Source organism: Myotis yumanensis, unplaced genomic scaffold, assembly GCF_028538775.1.
Source record: "Myotis yumanensis isolate MYYU_CA2020_CCGP unplaced genomic scaffold, mMyoYum1.0.hap1 SCAF_9, whole genome shotgun sequence".
NCBI classification, from domain to species: Eukaryota; Metazoa; Chordata; class Mammalia; order Chiroptera; family Vespertilionidae; genus Myotis; species Myotis yumanensis.
Window position 1 is genome coordinate 16,567,501 of NW_027223760.1, and position 26,170 is coordinate 16,593,670.

A 26,170-nucleotide genomic window follows, 5' to 3' on the forward strand; every position below is an offset into this window, starting at 1 on the left:
AAACAGGGATACATCCTTGTGCTAGAGTTTCAAGGAGGCCTTGCTGAGATCTGAAACACTGGAAGATACTCTCCATGCAAAATTGAGGGAGAGCATTCCTAACAGAGAGTGCAGCATTTGTGACCTACCCTAAATTGTGTTAGACTGGGAGACCCTGTGAGAAGGTGGCAGCGGAACCAGTGAGGCAGGGTAGAAGGACATAGGGCAGGTGCAGGTGCCAGTAGCTTTAAAAAATCCAAGAAGAAAAAATGAAAGTGATCCAACCTGCTAGAGTAGAGAAGAGAGGAGGAAAGAGGTCCCCGAGAGCTGTTCCTCACAGCAGCGTCAGACTGAGGAAGGCAGCGCTTAGTAAGGAGCAAGCCTCCACAATGATACCCATGGCAGGGAGATGTTACCTACTGTTATAAAGACATGAACATGTTCTGAATAAAATATATGTATTTAATTGTATTTAGGGCATACCATGGGTCATTAAGAAATCTATATATATAGCCCTAACCGGTTTGGCTCAGTGGATAGAGCATCGGCCTGCGGACTCAAGGGTCCCAGGTTCAATTCTGGTCAAGGGCACGTACCTTGGTTGCAGGCACATCCCCAGTGGGGAGTGTGCAGGAGGCAGCTGATCAATGTTTCTAACTCTCTATCCCTCTCTCTTCCTCTCTGTAAAAAAATCAATAAAATAGATTTTTTTTAAAAAGAAATCTATATATGTAAAAGCCTAAGCGGCCATTATGACCAAACGACTGGAATGACTAGTCAACCAGTCACTATGACATGCACTGACCACCAGGGGGCAGATGCTCAATGCAGGTGCTGCCCCCTGGTGGTCAGTGCACTCCACAGCTAACTGCCTGCAGACAGCCAACCTCCCTCAGTCCCTCACCCACAGCTGGCAGGCCAGGCTGGGACAGGGAACCGAGGGTGGGTGGCGGCGGACACAGCTCCTTTCCCAGGAAGGCCAAGGGCCGGCTCCCTCCTTGGGCCAGTGGCCAACCTCCTGCGGTCCCTCCCCCCGTTCCTCCCTCCAGCAGGCAGGCCCCAATTGGCCCTGATTGCTTGCCACGCCTAGGGACTCCCCCTTATGCATGAATTCGTGCACCAGGCCTCTAATGTTGAAATAAAATTCATCTGTGAAATTAGCCTTCTTATAGAATATCCTCCACTTTCCTTCTCACGTTAACTGTCTTTTCCTCAATGTTAGAGGATAATAGCATCCTCTTTATAGTATGTTATATTTTCAATGTGTCAACACACGGCTTTTCAAAGTAAAACTTGCATGCATTTCTTTTAAAATTGGCAAAGCAATACAGGAATATCAATAGCAAAATAAAGATTAAATTATCATTAGGATTTATATGAATCCCCTAATGTAAGAAGCTACTTACAGCACAAACAACAATCAATAAGTCAATATGCTAAGAAGAGTAAACAAGAATTGCTCCCTTTTATCTATAAATATTATTTGGCACACAAAAGGTCTTGCTTTCTATTACTATGGGGCAGGTTTATTTTAATGACAACTAAATTCTATCATTTGAATGCAGGATTGTGGTTTGCTGATTCACCCGGAGGAAGCCTGTGGGTTGCAGCCTATTTCTTCTGACTACATTGAAGCCATTTCACAGCCCGAACTAAACACTTGTCCATCTGGGGACACAAAAGGTGACTATCACACTGGCTATCACATCTCTTTAAAAAACTTTAATGTAGATAAGTATATGCTTATTTTAAAATCCATATACAAAAAGCTCGACAATAAATCACATTTTTATTAGTATGAACTGCAGCACATGTAATTAATGTAAATGCATTGTTTTAATATGTGAAATATTTTGATTAATTACTTTTCTCTTCACCCTCTGTTCTTTGCCCACATAATTGGTATTCATCTACAGATCTCAGCTCAAACATGACTACACCACAGTCTTCCTTGAGTCTCTGATTTGTTTCCTTACTCAATACTAGAGGCCTGATGCACAAAATTGGTGCAAGAGTAGGCCTTCCTTCCCCTGGCTGCCAGCACCTGCTTCCCTCTGGCACCCAGGACCTGGGCTTCCTTGGCAGAGGGAGGCTTCACCCACCCACCACAGCTCACCAGTTGGTGGCCTAGGCCTCCTCTACTGGACGATCATGGGACGATGGCTGGGCCCCCAACCAATAGCATTGCACCTACCTTGGCTGGCCTGGCGCCAGTGGGTGTCATAGCGTGGTCATCTGGAAGGTCATTCGGTCTAATTAGCATATTATGCTTTTATTATTATAGAGTCCCATAACACCCTGTGCTTTTCTCCCATAGTGGAGTCTTTAAATGATTATGTATGTAATTAATTGTGTAATGTCAGTGTTCCCAGGCTGTCAGCTGCACAAGGGCAGGAGTCTCATTGGTTCACATTGTATCAATCCACTTCCCACTATAATTTCTACAGAGTAGGCACGAAATACCAATAAGTATCTGTCGATCTTTTGAATCAAAGAAATGCAAAGAATACACGTTTAATTTTATTTTTTAACTTTATTTTTTCCAACACCATTTATCCCCTCTATGCCCTCTTCTGCCTCCATCCATCTCCCTCCACCCCCGCAATCACCACACTGTTGTCCATGTCCATGAGTTCTACCTTTTTTTGCTCAAGCCCTCCCTTCCCAGGCCCACTCTCCCCAGCTGTTTGCCTGCTCTCTATGAGTCTGTCTCTATTTTGCTTGGTAGTTCAATTTTGTTCATTAAATTCTACATATGAGTGAAATCATATGGTACTTGTCTTTCTCTGACTGGCTTGTTTCACTTAGCATAATGTTCTCCAGGTCCATCCATGCTGTTGCAAAGGGTAAAATTTTCTTCCCTTTTTCCAGCAGAGTAGTATTCCACGGTGTAAATGTACCACAGCTTTTTTATCCACTCATCTACTGATGGGCACTTGTATTGCTTCCAAATCCTGGCTATTGTAAATAACTGCAATAAACACAGGGATCCATACATTTTTTTGAATTAGTGTTTTGGGTTTCTTCAGATATATTCCCAGAAGTGGAATTGCTGGGTCAAAAGGCAGTTCCATTTTTAATATTTTGAGGTAACTCCATACTGCTTCCCACAGTGGCTGCACCAGTCTGCATTCCCACCAACAGTGCATGAGGGTTCCCTTTACTCCACATCCTCGACAACACTTGCTTGTTGATTTATTGATGATAGCCATTCTGACAGGTACATGTTTCATTTTAAATCATGTTCTTTAATTATAAAAAAGGTCTTTGGGAATGATTAATAATGTCTTCCATATATTGAGCATAGTAGAGGCAGGAAAATTGTGATGTTCAATTCAAATGAGAGTTCAGACCTGCCTAAGCCGAGAGCAGACCATGAGTGAGAGACTTTGGTGCCACTGGCCACAGCCGCAGCCCCCGTCCCGCAGCCCCAGCCCCCCTCCCGCTGCCCCCCTCCCGCTGCCCCAGCCCCCTCCCGCATCCCCCCTCCCGCAATGTGCTGCTTTCAGTGGAGACCAGTGGGGTCAAGCCGGATCTGGGACTGAACATGCCTCCAAGGCCAGCAGCGGTGCAGGGGTCATCTTCTCTGAGTTTCCTGGTTCCCACGCTGGCCTCCTGACCCCAGGCCTCCCTTCATCTAAAAAGTCTGAAAAAATACTCAGGAGCTTTTCTACCCTTACCATGAACTTCACACCACAGTGTAGATGGGAAATGAGTTTCACAAATGGGCAGGACAAATCGCAATTTGGCACACCCAGTTAACAAGCACGGGCATACCGCGTCCTTGAACATGTGTTCTAAATAATAAATTCCAGTCAGGGCATAAAGAGTGGTTTGCCCATTACGGGGCATCAGGTGGTATAATTCATGATTCTCTTGGTGAAGTGAAATACAGTTAGATACTCTTGTATACAAAAGAGACACCAATGAGGCTAGTAAGCATTTTTTTTAATCAGATGACAATTTATGAGAATCATAAAACAACTTAATTTCATTCCTCCTACTGAACCAAGTCAAAAGTTCTTCAGCAAGAAATCAAAGATACATTACTGAGATCCTTCCAGAAGTCTTGGCCATTAAGTTTGCAGGAACCTCGGCCAGGCCCTGATGGGGAGCTGTGACTACGCCTGTTCCTCATAGGAGAAATCCCCACAGAACAGGAGCCTTCTGGTAACTTGAGTAGCTAGGCTTCTTTACAGAAACCCCCAAACTGACTCCCCAAGCAAGCCCATCATTCTAGTCCAGTGATTGCGAACCTATGACACGCATGTCAGAGGTGACACGCAAACTCATTTTTTGGTTGATTTTTCTTTGTTAAATGGCATTTAAATATATAAAATAAATATCAAAAATATAAGTCTTTGTTTTACTATGGTTACAAATATCAAAAAATTTCTATATGTGACACGGCACCAAAGTTAGGGTTTTTCAAAATGCTGACACGCCGAGTTCAAAAGGTTCGCCATCACTGTCCTAGTCTGACTATTGCAGGCCTCCATAATCTGATCCTCCTGTGTCTCCCAGCTCCTCCTAGCCTCTCCGTCTCATTTTATGCCAATGATGCTGCCCAGGACTCCAGGCTATTGTCCATGTGGTTCCCTCTCCTACCAGCCTCCCCAGCTTGGCCTCGGTCTTCTGATGCTCTATCTTCCTCTCCAGGAAGCCTTTCTTTACCGCCCCACCCCCAGATTAGCTTCTCTTCTGTGCTCCCAGAATACCTTGGACACATGTCTACAGTAGCACTTACCTCATTGTTTCAGATGCTTCATTTACATGTTTCTCTTTCTTTCTCTAATTAGTAGCCTGTAAAGTGGAATGATGTATCTGAATGGTCAGTGGCACAGGACGAACCCAGCAAAGATTAAAATATATGCACATTTGCTTTTTATCTAATCACTCTTACTTTTGTTTTATAATGCAATTAATGTATACGTATAGAAGTACTCATATATGTACATCCGGTACAGTATCTATGTATTCACATGTCAAATGCGCATTAGCAATACATTTTTACTAATGACCACCCTGGTTTGCATGTTTCTCCAGAACAGAGTTTGTCCCTTATTCACCTTTCAGTGTCTAATACATGATTTAAAAATGGTTGATGAACTGCCCTAGCCGGTATGCTCAGTGGATAGAGCATCAACCTGCGGACCAAAGGGTCCCAGGTTCGATTCCCATAAGGGCACATACCTCAGTTGCAGGCTCCTCCCCAGCCCCGGCCCTAGTCAGGGTGCATGCAGGAGGCAACCAATCAATGTGTTTCTCTCACATCGATATTTCTCTCTTTCTCTCTCTCTTCCGCCCTCTGTAAAAATCAATGGAAAAATATCCTCGAGTGAGGATTTAATTTTTTTTTAAATGGTTGCTGAACTAAAACCATGTCCAAGCTCTCCTCGCTTCCACAGAAGAATGTGTGCAGCCAAGGCACAGTCAACCAGGGATAACTGCTCGGCCCTTGAGGTCCTAAGTATTCAAAGTAAATGAGTGAGATTGGGGACAGTGGTTTGCAAGAATGGACTTTTTATATCTCTCTCTATCTATATATTGTTTTTTGCAAGAATGGATTTTTTGCTGCTGGAGATCATTTTCCTTCCTTGATGGTAGGACTCCCTTCTGTTGAACGAAGTTATCATGGTCGACAGCACAGGAGGAAGTTTACTTAGGAGCTCTCGCTTTAGCTTCTTATATTTTTAGGCCACAGATTATTTCCAAAAACTGATTTTCACAGCCCATTACAGGCATTTGGCAGAATCGGGTCCATTCTTTCACCTTGCCAATGTAATGACGGTCACAATGTCTTTTCTATAACACTAGCTAATATGATTTTGCAATTCTTTAGTGGATTTCTAACCTTTAGAAAGTAATTTAACTATAAGACACAACCTAAGAATAAAATCTGTTACTTCACAAGGAAAAAAATAATTCTTCTAATTTGGAGAAAGAAGAGATGTATACAATGATTATTGAATAAGAATTACCTTTAAGGAAAATAGTTCAGATTTCATTTTATGCTATGTGCACAAAAGCATTAATCAGACCTTACTTTTAAGTAAAAACTGCTTTATTTTATAGCATTATAAAATCTAGAATTAGTATTATCATCTATGTGATTTTATATCTCAATGTGGCCCTAAATCAAAAAGTTAATTTTTTTCTCCATTATATTGCCTGGTCTCATTCACTTAAATGGCAGAAATCTAACTCATTAAATACAAAGCTATAATTATAAATCAAATAACTTCTCACAAAAGGCCGTTTTATGCCTCAGAATGTTTTTCCCTAAAACATATGTCATATTTTATTTCAGAAATCACAGCTTTGATTCATTCAATGTTTAAATACAGAACATAGAATTTATGTCCTTCTTTTTGACAATTTTAGGTAAGAGCTGGTATCATTTAAGATGTCAAGGAACTCCAGTCCTGCAGATGCATCTTTTAAGCAGTATTACTAACTTGAAAGAAAGGCATTGTTAACCAATACAAAAATGCAGAGTTAGGACTGTATAAATATATAGTAGTATGAATCAATGGGACCAAGATTTTAGAGACCCAATCAGTTGTCCGTCCCTCTCCCCCCCCAAACTAATTGTACTCATATTTGTATCTTTGTGCTTGTATTTATTTGGCCACTTGTTTCTTCAGCCATAGCAGCAAGTGACCAAAGAAAGCCTCAGTTTGTGCAAAATTAGCTGCCAGCAAAGGGCTGGGGGAGAGGAGCGTGTCTGTGGGAGAGGATGCATGTGCTCTTAAATATTCAAGGATCTGATGAAAGCTGAGCCCTTTAAATATAATCTCATTAGCAGAAACACCTTCCTGTCCCCAACATCCTGCCATCCTCTTAGAAAGAAAATCAACCATCTTTCTGTTTGAAAAATAATCTCTGTCAACACATGAACCCACTGAATAAATTCAAGTATTTGAAGTAAAGATAAGTTCATTTAAAAAATACGAAAACCTATTTATGGGTTTTCCTGTAAATGCCACAAATGACACTGTTAGGCCATATTTCATTTTCAGCTGGTGATTCTGTGCTGACCTAATTCAACATGATAAAATGATCAGCAAAGTGGAGACTTCTAGGCCTCAGTTCTGGCCCAGCCCTGTCATGAACGGCATGATTTCACCTCTGTCATTCAATGCTGTAAGCCTCAGTTTACCTCATTTCTAAAAGAGGAGGAGACCCAAGGCCCATTGAACCCCATCCAAGAGGGTTCTATATGTTCACAAAATGCAAATCTCTATGAAGTAAAGTCACTTCCAGAAGGAGGTTTTCTTGAGAAATTAATCAACAAACATTAAACTTAAGGCTATGTCTAAATCACATCGAATTAGAAGAGACCAAGCATAGAGGTGAAGGAGTTCATTATGGATTACAAACCCTGTGTGCCAGGAAAAATTAGATGTAGAAAGCAAGTTATATTTTGAATGAAAAGCGCAGAAAATCTATACAAGAGAATCAGAGGGTGAGACAAGCACACTCCTAACACTTTCTGTGTTGTATCTTTTAATAATACTGCTAGACTCTACATATGGAAAGTGGAAACACCTTTCACCCAGCAGAACTTTTACTCTCCAATATATATAGTCACTTCTTCTGCCTCACTTCTCTCAGGTCCACCCATCACTGCCCCTAAACACCACCGATTCCATATGTCCAATTCTTGTCTATCCATAAGACCTCATTTCCGTTTATGCATTCCATGGAACCTTCCAGACAACTCTTGCCCCCATGACACTTTCTTTATTCTGGACTACCATGGTTTACTTAAGGTGGGGGTGGGGGGTAAAATGTATTCATCAATTGCTAGGTAGCAGGCACTATGGCAGGTGCCATACATATTTTCCGTGTAGAGAAAATTAAGTAACCTATACAAGTTAAACAGTGGTTCTCAACCTTGGCTGCACATGGAATTACCTGAAAAGCATTTTAAAAAATACTTCATGATGGAGAATATCATAATAAGTGAAATAAGTTAGTCAAAGAAAGACAAGTATCACATGATCACACTCATAGGTGGAATCTAATGAACAAAATAAACTGATGAACGGAGTGGATCCAGAAACATGGAAGCATAGAACAGAGTGTAGAATCGCAGAGGGAAGGCGGGGGAGGGTGGGTGGGTGGGAGGTAATCAACCAAAGACCTTGTATGCATATAAGCATAACCCATGGACACAGACAATAGGGTGTGGAAGGCGGGGGGTGGGGGCGGGTGGAGGAGGGTTAATGGGGGAGAAAGGGAGACATATGTAATACTTTCAACAATAAAGAAAAAAATAGAATAAGAGAAAATAAACTTAACTATATTTAATTAAAAAACAAAAAACTCCATGAGTCCCATGCCCAGCCCAGCAGCTCGGATTTAATGAGCCTAGCAAACAACCGGGGCATGGGTGATTTTTAAAAAGCCTTCCAGGTGGCCCTGCTGTGCGGTGTTGAGATCCTCAGAGCTAGCTGGAGGCAGAACCCAGGTGTGTATCTCCAAAGCCCAGGCTCTTTCAGGACCACACAGATATTTTTTTTACTTAATTATGCATTACTTATTATTATAATTATTTGACTTGTAGAAATTATAAACTTTTTGTCTGATTATAAATATTTGAGGTTTAGCATCATAGTTAGGAGGCTCAAATTGGATAATTTATGAAAAGTGCTTAGAATATCCCTAGCACCTGCCAGGTGCTATGAAAATGTTAAATATTTTTAAGTTGTTGTGATATTTTAACACTAATAGCATCTAACATCTAATAGGGAAGCTACTTCAATAATGTACTAAATTAAAATCCTCCTAGAGAGTAATATTTTATCTCCCCCAGTTTCTCTCTCTTAACGTAAATACACTTTTTTCTCTTTCTGTGAGGGGAAAAAATGTATTAGTAAGACATAAACTAGCTCTCCTCTCACACACACCCGCATACACAATCCGGACATCCCCGAGGTCGTGAAGTGCAGATGGCACCGTATTCATCCCCCGAAAGGAGAAACTCTTCCCACTAAAATCAATGTAACACCTGATACTTTTGTTAGCAGAGCCACAAATCAAAGCCATAATGGATAACGTTGTTCAAATTTTTCCTTTCAAACTTAAAAAGTTCCTGGGAATATATATCTCCTCAATATTTTAAAGAGAAACATTTAGTAGTAACACAGGCAAGCCTTTAAGGTAGAGCATATTACCTCTGTAGACATCAGGGTCTCCTCCACAAAGAAGATAAATGACTTCATGTTTAATGTGCTAGTGCACACTCCATTTCTGAAAAGATAAACAAGGAAAAATCAAGTCATTTCTTGACTTTTTTTCTAATAAATTATTAATGTATCTACTCACACTAAGTCAGTCAGAGAAAAACAACTTGTCTTTCTCTGACTGACTTATTACACTTAGTATGTTTTGGATGCATATCACCTTATCAATAAAATAGAAAAGATCTTAAATACACTGAGAATATTCATTTATTTTGTGCACATTTACTAAAGCTTGGGACCTACTTCGTGCCTGAAGTCTACTAGGAACAAAAATGAATATGATATTGTAACTGTGCTTGGTGCATTAGGTACATTATCCCATTAAATCCTCACACCAATCATGTGAGAACACTACATACCTCATCTAACAGCTGAAGAAATAAAGGCAACGGAGCTAAAAAAGAGGTGAAGAGATTCACACCAAAAATGACATCCATCAAATTAAGGAACTGGTCTTCAAAATAATAAATTATCAGAATATAAAAGTAACTTTCTTAATGGATTGCTCACATAAGCATAAGTTAAACTAATCACTATTTATGGCCAACTACCTCAATATTAGTGGCTGCCCACCTTCGTTGGTCCCAAGGGTCTAATTTTACAGTTTAAAAAATGTGATTATTTTTTAAAATTATTTTTTAAATATGCTTTTTAATTGAGTAGTGCCTGATCACTAGACTTTGTATAAGTACGCTGTTTCACAGAACTGAGCTCAGACTTGATTTCAGCATGAACTGTGCTATTTCAGATCATTATGTAGTGAGATTCTATTCGGTTGGAAAGAGACCACGTATTGCTCCACTCGATTTGTATGGCAAGAGTGGTCTTCTCACCGCAGCTTCTGGGAGGGTGTGCCACAGCCGAACCCCAAGGTCCCTTGCAAACTGTAATTTCATCAGGAGAAACTGAACCAAAGGAGGTTTTGGTGTCTGTTCCAGGCCAATGGATCATGCCTTGCCTTAGTTGTTCAGACAACAGGACCTGTGACTGGAGAGAAATAACGTGGCAGCCCCACAACTGCCAGTATGGCGTCCTCACCAAGCCTCAGCTGCAGCAGTGCCTGGGAGCAAGGAAGGTAGGTTTGGATCCAGTGGGGGAATCCTTTCCTTGACACCACCCACAGCACCGGTGGCCATGAGTCGCATCTGCTAGACCAATCCCTGCCCTCTCACCCCGCAGAGCCTGACTAACCATGCAATTGGCTTTTTAACTTGTGTAAATGTTATCGTAGAAGAGCTTTAACAATTCTTGCGCAAAAGCACGCCATTATTTCCAAATACGTCTACTTGACAGATGGAGGATATTAAAGTCATATCCTGTGCTGATCGCATTCCATGGTAGTTTTCTCAGCACAAAGTGGTAAGAGCTCGCCATGTCCGCTGACAGCTGGCCGTTCAGAGCAGCTGGCCTTGACAACTGCAGCCCTAGCAGAGCACAGCAGGCCAAACAGACATCTGCAGCTCACACAAGCAGTGCAGTCCTCCTGTGTGTCAGACTCACTTCTGCTGGAGCTGACCGAGAGCATGGCATGGTCTCTGCACACTGGCCTTGCGATTTCCTTCCCATTCCCGAGCAGGGCTCGCATGGTCCTCCTTAGGCGGCCTTTCCTTTAGTGCGGCTTCTGAGCTGGTTTCTTAGCCATGCAGTCTTCTTGCGAGGCGCACTCTGACTAGGTCCATTCCAGCCGAGCTCTCAGACGTGCGAACTGGGCACATAGGCTGAGATGCTTGGTTACCATGAAGTAAGTAAGCCTCATCCAGGTTTTCAAAGCTCGTCGATTACATGGGCATTTCCTTAAAAAATTGTTTGTAAGCTCTTACATGTGGACAGGATTGAGTTCAAAAACTGATTTTAAAAAAACAACTCTATTAATGCATAAAGAAACAGGCACAGGACTGGATGTATGCCAGTTTTCATATTTTTAGTTTATATTTTCTACTAGCAAATAATTTCAGAAGAATGAAGGGGTGAGAGGCAGGGCCGAGGATGGACTTCTCCATGGTGACTACAATGTAAACACCCTATTCTGTGACCGAGACTATATCTAAAGATAAAGTAGGAAGGAAGGGAAAACATTTATAAATATTTTTTATTAACCGAGCATTAGTTCTGTACAGGAACTATGGTGCTTTCTGACACCCTACATCCAACCAGACTGTTAGGTCCATGAAGGCAGGAAATGGGTGTGAATCATTGCCATACTCTCACTGTTAGCATAATTTTTGATACATAATTTATTCAATTTTTGAATAAATATTTGTTGCATAATCTGATAAGTTAATATCTTGTTTATTTCTAATCATAGTTCTGTGAGGTAGATACTATATCTACTGTTTTCCACTTCAGAAAATTAAAGCTCAGAGGTTAATTCATCCATGATGGCACAGGTCTGTGAGTGGCTACTATACAGGCATTCTTAACCACCAACTTGGACATTCGAACCTTGATATCTTAGAAATGCAGGACTGGAAGCAATAAAAGTAGTTGTTGCCATACAATCAGATTTCTCTAAACTCTTTCAGAATACCATTCTGACCTCAAAATTTAGAGGATTCAGGAAAATTCCAAAATGTCACAATCCATTAACCTGAAGGGCAGGAGATATCAATTTAAGTTCATCGCTAAATTCCATGGCTTTGGACATGGTATACATTTTTCTCAGACTCATTTTCTTTATTCAAAAAATAGTAAGTCTACATAACCTAATCCTATGCTATAGATTAATCAACACTATAGAAAGCTAAAGCCTTCCTTCCTATCAGAAAATATCATGGGTTGGGTAGCTTAAAGAGATACTTATTTCTCACAGTTTTGAAGGCTGAGAAGTCCCAGATCTGGGTGCCTCTTTGCTGTGTCCCCACAAAGCAGAGAGAGAGAGCTCTGGTCTCTTCCTCTTCCTATTGGGATTAGCCTCCACTCTTGTGACCTCATCTAAACTTAATTACCTCCCGAAGGCTCTACCTCTTAATAGCATCACATAGGGGTTAGGGTTTCAACATATGAATTTTGGGGCACACAGACATGAAGTCCCTAATACTGTCTTTGCTAATTTTAAAGTTAATTATTCGCAACTTTACAAAGTAATGGTAAGAAAAAGGGAAGATCACTTTTTCCTACCTATTAGACAGATTCGATATTGCAAAGTCTAAAAATAAAGGCCTATGTTCAGATTAGGGGATTCCTATCTTCTTTGCAGAAAAGACTTATCTTGGAGATTTTCCTAGTGCAGAGTTGTCCTTCAGACCTGCATGCTCTGAAACTCAGTTCACCAGTACATTGGCAATGGTCCTACAGTCTGTTTTGTTTGCCAGGATGCTAATTTCCTCTATACACAACAGGGAAGCATTGTACATTTTAAGCAGAGTGGTGGCAAAACCAGAATTAGAAAGCTCATCCTGTGGAGGTATGGAGACTGCCTGAGGGAAGGAGGAAATGGGTGCTAGGGAGATGGAGGCTGTTTCATGGAAAAATTCAGTCATGCAACACTGAGGAGGCAAGAAAAAGTATAGAATATGTATAGAATAACCCCATCAATGGAAAAACTAATGCAAACATGCTTACATACACAGAAAATTTCTGGAAGTAGCAAACAGTTCATAGTGATTACATAAGAGGTAAGGAGTGAAAGAGGGTGGGATGTTGACAGGACCGTCTACAAATTTTTCAAGGCCTAGTGAAAAATGAAAATGCAGGACTCTGTATTCAGAATTATTAAGAATTTCAAGAAGTCAACAGCAGCACAATGAACCAAGCACAGGACCCATGCAACTGTTGAAGTCACATGCCCATGAAGCAGACTTGGTAGTAAAGAAGGGTTGGTGATAGGTGAGGAGATCTGTCTAACTATCCGTATTATTTTCATTTTTTTACAATGTGTGAGCATTTTGTAAATCCAAAAACCCATATTTTAAAATGTTGTATAAATCAGAACAAGGGTGAGAACAGTGGAAATGCATAGGAGGAAGAGCCTGAGGAAGATAATTTATACTTAGAATCAGAAGACTTTGTAATATACATGCAGGTTCATATGTTCATACACCACACAATCCAGAAATAATTGTGTAAAAAATCTATATAATAAAAGGCTAATATGCAAATTGACCAAACCGGTCACTATGATGCGCACTGACCACCAGGGGGCAGATGCTCAATGCAGGAACTGCTCCCTGGTGATCAGTGAGTTACCACAGGGGAGCACCGCTAAGCCAGAAGTCAGACCTCCCCCAAGGGGGCTCCCGGACTGCAAGAGGGTGCAGGCCAGGCTTAGGGGAACCCCCCCCCCTCTAAGTACACAAATGTCGTGCACTGGGCATCTAGTTTAAAATAATAACTATGCAGATTAAAAATGGCGGGAGAGTAAGTGGATGCTGCACAGACATGCTCCCAGGACCAAACTGGAATTACAACTAAAATACAGAAAAGCTTCCTGAATAATCAATTGGACACTAACTGGAGAGAACCCTGATAACTGAGGACAGAAAGTGGAGACCACATAGAGACTGTAGGAGGGGTGGAGGTGCAAAAGGGTTGGCCAAGCTCCCACAGACAGCAAATGAAGTTCCGGAGAGATATCTCAGCTGCAGGGGGTTGCCACTGAGAACTCTGGGGTCTAATCCCCAAGCTGAGCCTCCCAGCAGAGAGCACCAGAACTAAGAAGGATACCCACATAACACCTGGCTGTGAAAAGCAGCAGGTTTGCTGTCTGCCAGGGAGAGACAGCCAGAAATGCAGACACCCTCTTAAAGGGCCAATGCACAAAATTCCCTGTGTATCCTTGTGCTCCAGCAGAGGGAGGGCAGAGTGGACTGGAGCTGTGTGAGCAGAAGCCAGGGTTGGGGATTCTGGGGTTAGAGCTGAGAAGGCAGACCCCTGTTTTCTCGTGCTGAGTCATTCCCTCTCACTGCTGAAGTCATCTTTCTCATGAAGACAATTTGTATCTAGGTTGTTTTGCCTGGGGGGAAGACAGTTGACTTACCCTATTGGAAAACACCTTGCCCCACAGTGTGGAGTTTCTTCGGCTCATTAAAAGACTGAGAATAACAACTAGCCTCCAGGCAGAAGCAGTTACCCCCACCCTGTTGGAAAAAACTCTCACCATACCTGTGGGCAATTTCCTGACAGCTATTCAAGACTAAATCCAATCAGTCTGCAAGCAGAAGCAGTTTCTGGAGGTTTTGAGTCTTTGCCTGATCTAATTAGTCAGAAACAACATTTGACATTGTCCTGCACTAGAGATTGAGAGGCATAGCAGATCTACCAATACATAGTCACAAACCCAAACAGGCACCCAAAATGAGGAGACAAAAAAACAACCCCCAAATAAAAGAACAAGTGAATTCTCCAGAAGAAGAGATAAATGAAATGGAGATAAGAAGTTTTTCTGAGAGTTCAGAATAATGATGGTAAAGATGCTCAACATCATGAGAAAATATATAGTAACTATGAAAACAGAAATAAAGAATGCCATAGCACAAATAAAGAACACATTGGAAGGAATACACAACAGATTAGGGGAAGCTGAGGATCAGATCAGTGAATTAGAAGATAAGGTAGAAAAAATTCACTCAATCAGAGAACCAAAAAGAAAAAACTATTAAAAAACAGGAGGACAACTTAAGGGATCTGTGGGACAACATGAAATATAACAATATTCACATAGCAGGTATGCCAGGAGAGGCAGAAAGTGAGAAGGGGATAGAGAATGTGTTTGGAGAAATAATGGCAGAAAACGTTCCTAACCTAGTGAAGGAAAAAGTCACACAAGTTTAGGAGGCACAGAGATTCCCAAGCAAGAAGGATCCAAACAGATTCACACCTAGACACATCATAATTAAAATGCCAAAAAATAAAGACAGAGACATAATTTTAAAGATAGCAAGAGAAAAGCAAACTGTTTCCTACAAAGGAGCTCCCATAAGGCTGTCATCTGATTTATCATCAGAAATTCTACAGGTCAGAAAGAAATGGCATGAAGTACTCAAGATAATGGAAAGAAAGAATCTGAAACCAATATTAATATATCCAGCAAGAATATCATTCAAAATAGATGGTGAAATAAAGAGCTTCCCAGACATAAAATAATAACTATAAAGTACTTAGTTGTTAAAAAAAAAAAAGTTCCCTTTGTGAATAGGAGTAATTTAGCAAAAGATTTTCCCAGTGCCTCTATTTTTCACTTTCTATGAGAATAATATACATATACAAAGTGATCCTGAAACTCTGATCTGTCATTACTGGGATAATTAAGTTTCCATCCTACCCAGAATTCTCTAAAGCATCATTCTATTTCAAAGACAAATAAATGTTGAAGTATACCAATTACAAAAATAAGTAACAAATATTTTAGCTTTTAAAAATCTTATATACTGATTATACTGATTTTTTCACTCTTTCAACCATGTCACACATTCAAGAAAAGAAACATGACATATGAACATTATACAGAAAATCACTTCACATATACGTGAGGACAGCAGGGTTATGGAGTAGTAAGAGCCTCAGATTCTACAGTTTTGATTCCATCAAACAAAGTGATTTTGTATTTATCAAAACCCATCAAAGTAACTCTACTGCCCTGTATCAGAAACCTTGCAATATCAGGTATCCCTAGTATGTTACTACAGAAGAGGGTCCAATTTAACAAAGGTAAGTGCAGAATACTTTCTATAATTTCTACAATGTCATGTTGTTCATTCATCCAGCTTTTGTTGAGTTAAGAGTCTATTCTAAGTGCATACATACACCAAGGTGTTAAATCGCTAACAGAAGACAAGTGAGAGACGCAATCATTACAGCATTCTGTGATAATTACAGAAGTGGGAGAAGCACAGAGGCAGGTACCTGACCCTGGCACGCAGGTTCTGGAAAAGTTGCTAAAAGTTGTAGTGACAGTCTACCAATCACATCACTTTGAAATAGTGTAATTCAACTAAAAAATTAAGAACCTTTATTTCCCCCCAAAAAGAATCTATGATGAGAGTCCTATCACTCAAGCCCAGTGCTTTCTTTGATTTCCCTCTCACTCGAAGGAACAGAGGATGGAGGGAACAGACCAAGCAGGTGAGGCAGGCACTAGAGATGACTCGGAGTGTCTTATTTTTTTGTATGTTCCAACTTTTGCATCTTGGCTTATGGGAATTTGCAGACATACCTAAACAGGCATATTCTAATGGTATAGTAGCCTTACTAACCTGAAGACTTCCAATTAATATGAAAATCTCAGGTTTTTGCAGTGAGAATCCAAAAGCTCCACTTATACCAGGAATAAGTAGTGCAAACATGTCATGCTACAAAAAGCAGAACTTTATTTTATACCCTAAGCAAGGCCAGCTTCAGCTTTGGGGATGCGCTGAACTGAGTTATCTTTCTTTGAAGAATCAGATTAAAAGGCAACAGAATTGGACTGGAAAGGTGAGAGTTATTGGAAACAACTACTTGAAAATTCAAAAAGTATTATGCTCTCTTTGGAATTTCCAAGTAGTCATTTCTTTCCATTGAGTTTCCTTCTCTCCTTATTATGATCTTTTACATCTCTTTACTACTGTGTTACATTGATGAATGTCAGACTATACTTGGAAATGCATGCAAACCTGTGGGGAAGGAACAGGACGCACATTAACTGGGATTCTAAAAAGGGTTCAAGCACTAACCGGTTTAGCTCAGTGGACAGAGCGCCGGCCTGTGGACTGGGGCGTCCCAGGTTTGATTCTGGTCAAGGGCATGTACCTTGGTTGCGGGCACATCCTCCCAGTAGGGGGTGTTCAGGAGGCAGCTGATCGATGTTTCTCTCTCATCGATGTTTCTAACTCTCTATCCCTGTCCCTTCCTCTCTATAAAAAGTCAATAAAATATATTTAGAAAAATAAATAAATAAAAAGGGTTCACGTTTCCAGTAACTTTGACCAGTATTCCCAATGGCACCTGAGCAGGACCGTACTTTCTATACTTCAGTCAACAGTTACCTTCACTTCAGCAAAGTGAACAGGAGACTTGTCTGTGGGGGAAGATGGAACAAAGTTTCTCCTGGAAGCATTTGTATCCCGTTTCTATGGCATACTTGCTTGGGTATGGAGGGCAGGTACATATGGGACTCCTAGTAAACTCTACATTTATCCAAATGTGAGTTATTTTATCTTTATGTTTTTGCATATATGTATAGGTTTTGTGATGTGTAATCATGTTGAATCAAAGCAAACTTAACTGAAAAATGTAAACTGCTTTCAATTATACTCTCACAGGTTTTAGATACACACCTCTTAATAGAATATGAATGGGGTTTGTAAAAATGTATCAGAGCATAACTGTGTAATCATAGTGCGAAATATACAAGAAATGGTTTAGAAATGTGATCATCACATTTGCAACTGAAAAAACGTAGGAGCCTTACCAAACTGAGATAAACAAGCCCTTATTTAGTCTGTCAGTTGAAAACCTAGTTCAGAATTTAAACCACTAATAAAGTATCTGAGAGAAGAGTGCAAGTAGGAAAGGGAAATATAAAAAGGCAGTATTTACTGAACGTACTTACACTCAACTGTTAAAACAGGAAATGTAACTTACATTTTAAAGTAATGTTTGCAAGTTAAGTCATTTCGTGAATTTAAAGCTGTTTACATTTTTTTTAAGTGTGGCTACTCTATAATAAGATGTTCTAATATGTAAGTTCCATTATAGTTACAGAAATCATTCGTTGTTGCTTGTCAGTTTCAATAAAAAAGAGTGGATAAAAGAAAATGTATAGGTCATCCTCACTCTCACCAGGAAAGGATGACTTATACATTAATGCCCACAATCATCATGGAAAGGCAATATAGATGAACAGGCAGCTAGAAGATCTATGTCTAGATGACATTGTTTAGTTGCTTGTTTTTCATTTTTGGCCAAATTTCATGTGTTTGAGAGTGACTTCCCTAAATGTCCACTTACATTTGTTCTTGACCCCAAAGAACAGTTTGGTTGGTCATCTATAGCCAATGTAATCAAAATGCATCATTAGAAAACATTTGTTGCCCTAACCGGTTTGGCTCAGTGGATAGAGCGTCGGCCTGGGGACTGAATGGTCCCGGGTTCAATTCTGGTCAAGGGCATGTACCTTGGTTGCGGGCACATCCCCAGTGGGAGGTGTGCAGGAGGCAGCCGATCGATGTTTCTCTCTCATCGATGTTTCTAGCTCTCTATCCCTCTCCCTTCCTCTCTGTAAAAAATCAATAAAATGTATTTTAAAAAGAAAAGAAAAGAAAAGAAAACATTTGTTGTAATCATATTACATTGCACAGAGAGATGGTTTGTTGAGCTAGATTTTCATCGTGCCCTAAATATAATTAGCCATCTGATCAGTTTCACCTTCATGCGAGCTCTGTCCCCCCTTGCCTTATTTAGAAATGGGTATTTTTCTTATGAGAGTGATGTTGATCAATCATGGGCTTATCAGAATCACTGTGAGCTTTCTAAACACACTTGGCCCTGGATTAGACAGTGAATAAAACTCCACTTTCATTCCTTTATGTACATATATAAAAGCTCTCCAATAAGTAGGCACTGCCTAAATTAATGGACAAATAGCTCCTATTGCAGTTCTATGAACCTTCCCCTCTTGGAAGGTTTCAGTGAATTCCAGTCTGAGTCCTGTTGGCATCTAACACACTTTATTGGATCTGAAGAAATATCCCCATTTCTGTGAATATTGAAGATAGGACCGATGGAGGAGGAAAAGGAGGAAGAAGGGAAGTGATTTTATAAAACAGTTCTTTGCCCTGCCTATTGACCCTACATATACTTAGTTCTTTCCCAGCCTCGACAGATCAAAAGAATCTAAGATACTAACAAGACCCAGACAATTTGTTATCTTTATTAATTCAACCCAGATAGCCACCAGTAATTTTCTTTTTATTTCTTCATAACTTGACCTGCGAAGTTACTTTTGGTGATTCTGGAAAAGGAGGTAATGTAATAAACAGTTTCATGTTTAAGTATCACCATTGTTAGTTTCCTTCATTCATGATAAAATAAAATGGAATAAAAGTATCTTATATAATAAAAGCCTCATATGCTAAGTGTCCAACCGTCTGTTTGACCGTTTGACCAGTCACTATGATGCACATTGACCACCAAGGGGCAGACACTCTGACCGGTAGGTTAGCTTGCTGCTGGGGTCTGGCCAATCAGAACTGGGCAAGCCAGGCTGGACACTCCCTGGAGCCCTTCTGCAGTCCCTCGACGGCTGGCCAACCTCCCTCAGTCCCTCCCCGGCTGCTGGCCCTGATTGGGACTGGGCAAGATGCCCTGGAGCCCTCCCATCATCCCTCCCTGGCTCCGATCATGCACCGGTGGGGTCCCTCGGCCTGGCCTACAAAAATCGGGCCGAAACTGGCTCTTCGACATCCCCCGAGGGGTCGCAGATTGCGAGAAGGTGAAGGTCAGGCTAAGAGACCCCACTGGTGCACAAATCCGTGCACCAGGCCTCTAGTTTTATTATAAATTTAAATAAAAAATTCCCCAAATCTTGGTTATAGTTCCACAAATAAATGATATTCTTGCTATTATTTGTCCCAAGGCCCCTATTTCTCTACAAATAGAAGTTCTTTTATGCATCATGTGGATTGTAAATCAGCCTTTCATGTACTTCACACTTTTGCTAATTCACAGGTGGAAAATCTGATTTTAAGTGTTAGTTTTCCCTCAGGAAAACAGCCATGTAGGAGAATGTGTAAAGACTAGCTAAGTGTTCATCAAACTCATTTTCTCTTCCTCCTGGCACGCAGTGGACTACATTTCTTTGTCTCTCTGGAAATCAGTTGCATGGCCATAGGACTGAGTTCTCTTTTTTTTTAATATATATTTTTATTGATTTCAGAGAGAAATGGAGAGGGAGAGAGAGAGATAGAAACATCAATGATGAGAATGATTGATTGGCTGCCTCCTGCACACCCCACACTGGGGATCAAGCCTGCAACCCAGGCATGTGCCTTTACCGGGAATGCATCGGTCAAGGCTCAACCACTGAGCCACGCTGGCTGGGTGATGACTGAGTTCTAACAAATGGCGTGTGACAGCACTGATGTGTCCAGCTCCCAGGCTGGGCCCCCAGAAAACCTGGCAGCTCTTTACTCCTCCCCGCAATGGGCTGTCAGTGCTCAAGGAGTTCCTGGAAACCATACATGAAGACACAATCCAGTCCTTCTGGGACTGAGTGACCTCCCTGCCCCCACGCCCTCACATACACCTGCCTAGAACCACCTGGACTGTTTTCCCGAGGGAGAAATAAAGTTCAATTTTGTTTAAACCATTGTACCGTTAGGGACTCAATTTGTCACAGCACCTAATTTATCCCATCTAATATAAGGACTGTCACTGAGCAATTAGAAATTAAAATAAAGATAATTAGATAATTTTATGGCTTTTTAATAAGACTATTTGAAAATAAGCTTCAAACTTTACTAGAGCCGAGAAACATGACGTGCTTGTAGGTCCTGTGGCCCATGAAGATGTGTAAAAGAGTGGGGAAATGCCTGCACTTATATACTTTTTGATGACTCACCGCACGGTGAGTCTCAGGAATGGAACAGATGCGAACCTTTTCTAAACACATCTTTGTCTCCAGTGATGAGCTGAGATCTAGGCTCTCCTGACACATCTGGACACAGGTGTTTCTGCTCTGCTCCAGCGCCCACCTTGATGGAGACAGCCTCCCCTCGTTACACGGCAGGGCCAGAAAAGAGATGCTGCACAGAAAAATGCAATTCCATCTTTGGGATAAAGTTGATCCTGTGATTTGGAATCCAAAATGTGATTAATATTATTCCTGTGATTGGTTTATTGAACCAAGGTTCAATCCCAACTCTCTTAAGCCATTGTTCCACAAAAGTAAAGATAAAGCTTATTAAGCTGATTATCACTAAAATTTTTATATGAATCTTCAAAGTGGATTTATTGTTATTGATGCTGCTGTTGCCATTCTTTTATTATCATAAAAAGCCAATATATGTTCATTTTACAAAATACAAATGAACAAAAAGAATAAATTGTCATCTTTTAAAAATATATTTCATTGATTTTTTTACAGAGAGGAAGGGAGAAGGATAGAGAGTTAGAAACATCGATAAGAGAGAAACATCGATCATCTGCCTCCTGCACACTCCCTACTGGGGATGTGCCTGGAACCAAGGTACATGCCCTTGACCGGAATCAAACCTGGGACCCTTCAGTCCGCAGGCCGACGCTTTATCCACTGAGCCAAACCGGTTAGGGCGAGCTGTCATCTTCTTAATATCACGGCAGTCCTCGGGCAGTCAGACATCTTCCATCGCATCCCCAAGGTCCAAGTGTGAGTGCTCCTTCGAGCGAGAGAGAAGCCATATTGCCTTTAGGCTCACAAGTCACACAGCATCGCTTCTGCCAGCCTCCACTCACTGCAGCAGTCACAGCCACCTCAGGGTCAAGGGGGGGATGCGGAACCCACCTTCCAATGGCAGAAGCGCCAGATAATTTAGGGACCATCCTGTAAAACCAACCCAGCTTTATTAGTTAGTACCCTGGTTGCAAGTAACAGAATTCTCAGTAGGATGGGCTGAAGTAATAAGGACATGAGCTTTCTGACATGACCAGGCATACGTATTGATGGCTACTCTATAATAAGATGTTCTAATATGTAAGTTCCATTATACGATTTTTCAGAGCCCCTGTGCTTTGTCTTTCCATTCCATGCTCAGCATATCAGCAGCATTTGGTCTCATGGTCACACATAACTGCCGCAGTTCTGGTGTCACTAGGAACTGGGTCTCACATTCACGGAAGAAGATGGACATGGACTTGGGTTGATCAGTTTTTCTTAGGAAGGCAAACCTTTCCTTCAAGTCCCCAGAATTCTCTTCGTGCCTCAGTGGCCACCACTGGACCACGTGATTTCTCCCTTGGCAAAAACTAGGGGAAAACCTGTCTGATATTTTTGTTGTTCTAAGGTGAAAAGTGAGTTCTGCAGAACGGAAAGGGGATGTGAATAATTGTTGGTAAGACAGTCCTTTCCGACTTCTTCTTCTCGTGGTTCATGTATAAAAGATGATTACATTTATATGGCACAGTACAGGAAACTAGAGGTGGGTTTAGGGGGTGTCTTTATGGGGTTTGCTTTAAAAAATATTGTCCTTATATAATTATAAGAAAATTAAATAGAAAGGTGTCAAAAATTACATCTGTGAAAAATTCAAATAAAACCTTTTTAAAACCAAATAAACTGCTATGATATCACCACTTCAAATATCCGCAAATAAGTTCCTAGGACCTTTTCTATGGATCCACATACTTTACTTTTACAAAAATGCAGTTATTATTTCTCTCCTGATTGTAATTAGCTTTTTAGAAAAACTACTGTGACATCTTCCCCATCACAGTAGATTCAGATTACAATATCACTGTTAAAAGATGAAAGGAGTTCAAATATATAATTATACCTTAACATAATCAATCAAATAAACATTGATGTTATTTCAGATTTGTTTTTCTTTTAAAATATATTTTAATAGACATTCTTAAATATTTCACATAAGTGGAATTTCTTAAAAGCTGCCAATTTATACACACAACAGCAACATTTACATTCATCCATTTGACAAGTGAGAATCAAGTTTTATGCCAGGCCCTATTCTGAACACTTTGAATTCAGCAGTTAAAAAAAAGAAAAAAAAACAAGAAAAAAACTCTTTCTCCTGCTGCTTGCACAGTAGTATATGAGAGGGTCCATTTCTCTGAACTCAATATCATTGGGGCTTTTCAAATTATGGCTAGTTTGATGGGGGGGGGTATTATTTTATTGTTGTATTGCTAACATAGATTTTTTTTTACTTGCGTACTGATTATCTGTATTTCATGATCACATTTTCTTTCTTTGATTGCATATGCTAACCAACACTTGTGCCTGCTAACATAAGGCAATAATTTTCACAGGAGCAAAGAGTTATTTAAAAATTATATGGCTTTTTCACAACGGGTTTGCCACCAGAACACAGGTGTCATGAAAACCACCACTAACTCAAACCCAAGATTGGAAAGGAAAAGACTCACATCAACATCGTCGTCATTTGAACATGTAGATTCCGGCAAGTCCACCACTACTGGCCACCTGATCTACAAATGTGGGGGCATTGACAAAAGAACAACCATTGAGAAATTTGAGAAGGAGGCTGCTGAGATGGGGAAGGGCTCCTTCAAGTACGCCTGGGTCTTGGATAAACTGAAAGCTGAACGCGAGCGAGGTATCACCATTGATATCTCCCTGTGGAAATTTGAGACCAGCAAGTATTACGTGACCATCATTGATGCCCCCGGACACAGAGACTTCATCAAAAACATGATTACAGGCACATCTTGGGCTGACTGTGCTGTCCTGAATGTTGCTTCCGGTGTTGGTGGATTTGAAGCAGGCATCTCCAAGAATGGACAGACCCGTGAGCATCCCCTTCTGGCCTACACACTGGGTGTGAAACAGCTGATGGTTGGTGTTAACAAAATGGATTGCACTGAGCCACCCTCCAGCCAGAAAAGATACGAGTAAATTGTTAAAGAAGTCAGCACTTACATTAAGAAAATTGGCTACAAACCTAACACAGTGGCATTTGTGCCCATTTCTGGTTGGAATGGTGACCGCATGCTGGAGCCAAGTGCTAACATGCCTCGGTTCAAGGGATGGAAGGTTACCCGTAAAGATGGCAATGCCAGTGGAACCACGCTGCTTAAAGCTCTGGATGGCATCCTGCCACCAACTGGTCCAACTGACAAGCCCCTGCGCCTGCCCCTGCAGGATGTCTACAAAATTGGTGGTATGGGTCCAGTCCCTGTGGGCCGAGTGGAGACTGGTGTTCTCAAGCCCGGCATGGTGGTCACCTTTGCTCCAGTCAGTGTTACAACTGAAGGGAAGCCTGTTGAAATGCACCATGAAGCTCTTCCTGGGGACCATGTGGGCTTCAACGTCAAGAACATGTCTGTCAAAGATGTTTGCTGTGGCCATGTGGCTGGTGACCGCAAAAATGATCCACCAATGGAAGCAGCTGGCTTCACAGCTCAGGTGATTATCCTGAGCCACCCCGGCCAGATCAGTGCTGGCTATGCACCTGTGCTGGATGGTCACACAGCTCATGTTGCTTTGCAAATTTGCTGAGCTGAAAGAGAAGATTGCTCGTCGTTCTTGGAAAAAACTGGAAGATGGCCCCAAGTTTTTGAAATCTGGTGATGCTGCCATCATTGATATGGTTCCTGGCAAGCCCATGTGTGTTGAGAGCTTCTCTGACTACCCTCCTCTGGGCCGTTTTGCTCTTCGTGACATGAGACAGACAGTTGCTGTGGATGTCATCAAAGCAGTGGACAAGAAGGCAGCTGGAGCTGGCAAAACCACCAAGTCTGCCCAGAACGCTCAGAAGCTAAATGAATATTATTCCCAACAGCTGCCACCCCAGTCTCAATCAGTGGTGGAAGAATGGTCTCAGAACTGTGTGTCTCAATTGGCGATTTAAGTTTAGTAGTAAAAGACTGGTTAATGATTACAATGCATCGTAAAACCTTCAGAAGGAAAGGAGAATGTTTTTTGGACCATTTGGTTTTTTTGTGTGTGTTGCAGCTTTTAAGTTATTAGTTTTTTAAATCTACTTTTTAATGGAAACAACATGACCAAAAATCTGTCACAGAATTTGAAGACCCATTAAAATAACAAAGTTTAGTGAGAAAAACATAAAAATAAAAAAATAAAATAAAAATAAAAATTATATGGCTAGTTGTGAATATTTGTTATGGTGAATATTTGTTATGGTGATTTGACGTAGAAGTTGACCAACAAATTTCCTTTTAAATAATTTGTCAAAATGAATGCTTTAAAAGGTAGAAAGATTGAATATGAATCATCTGACTGAAAAGAGCCACTCTAATTCTTGATATTTTTCAATTGTGTGTGTGTGCACTTAAAATGCTGACATTTTGAAGTTAGACATCATCTAGTTAGGAATACCAATGAACCTCTTATAAAAACTGTCACCTACAGAAAAAAAAATTAAAGTCACAACTGCATCTTCATCGTAGTTATAATTTATCAGCCCCACCTTTCCTAACTAGAATGGCGCTGGGATAAAATCATTCCTTAGAAAGCTGTCTTCACAGAGTGTGTCTACTGGGCTTGAGAAATGCCATCTAGGAATTTGCAGTATTTAGACGAACTCGTTTTGCAGATGGCGGTGGCAACACTTCCTTCCAGGTGCCTCTTGTTAGTCACCCATCAGCAATGGAGACCTGACGGGCAGTTCTCAGTGTTGGTTTGCACAGGTCTCCTCCAGTTCTCTCTCCCAGAGCTGGGAGGGCAAGCAAGAGACTGTTGTGATTAGACATCTCCCGTCTTCTCTGACCTGTTCTTTAGATGAGCTCATTTAAAGAGCCTCGCAATGGACTGGAAGGCACGCTGGCAGAGCTCAAAATCGCTGCTTGCGTTCCCCATGTCCTAATGCTAGTTCGAGTTCCTGGTGAGCTTACTGGGTGTCAGGAATCAGACAAACCTTTTAAATCTCACCGGAGTCCTCGAAGGTGGGCTACTGACATTCCCCTGTTGCACATAAAGTGATGAACTCCTGCGGAGTCACAGAATTTGCCTTGGACGGTCTAGTTAATACATAACAGCACCTAGAATTCTGAGACATGACTCTTTGCTTCTAACATAGTCTGGTGGACTGCATCTTCCAAAGACTGCTAATCTAGATGTCTTTTCTCTCAGGAACATGCGGCTACTTTGATTTTTTTTAACCTCTGTATTTCTCTCTGAAGCCCAATCTACAGACACCAGTGATCCTACTGGCTGCCTGGAGATACCTAGGAGGGACTGTATCTTGATACTAAAATAAAAAGAACCTGTAAGAAAAACCTCTGGTGGCGATCTAGTTTAAAAGCTAGATCTTAAAGGCCCATTATATTAG

The 26,170-nt window shown here is 41.0% G+C and overlaps 1 protein-coding gene and 1 pseudogene across 4 annotated transcripts in view; both read left to right on the top strand.

The window, feature by feature from the left end:
- Window positions 1–26,170, top strand: part of CPED1 (cadherin like and PC-esterase domain containing 1) — a 280,292-nt gene that overhangs the window by 222,021 nt on the left and 32,101 nt on the right. For all 4 annotated transcript variants that reach the window (XM_070423793.1, XM_070423794.1, XM_070423792.1 and 1 more), the window contains 2 exons: window positions 1,545–1,662; window positions 10,169–10,305. In XM_070423793.1, coding sequence (XP_070279894.1) covers window positions 1,545–1,662; window positions 10,169–10,305 — 255 coding nt within the window. The remainder of the gene's footprint in view (window positions 1–1,544; window positions 1,663–10,168; window positions 10,306–26,170) is intronic.
- Window positions 20,268–25,054, top strand: LOC139016628 (elongation factor 1-alpha 1 pseudogene; annotated as a pseudogene).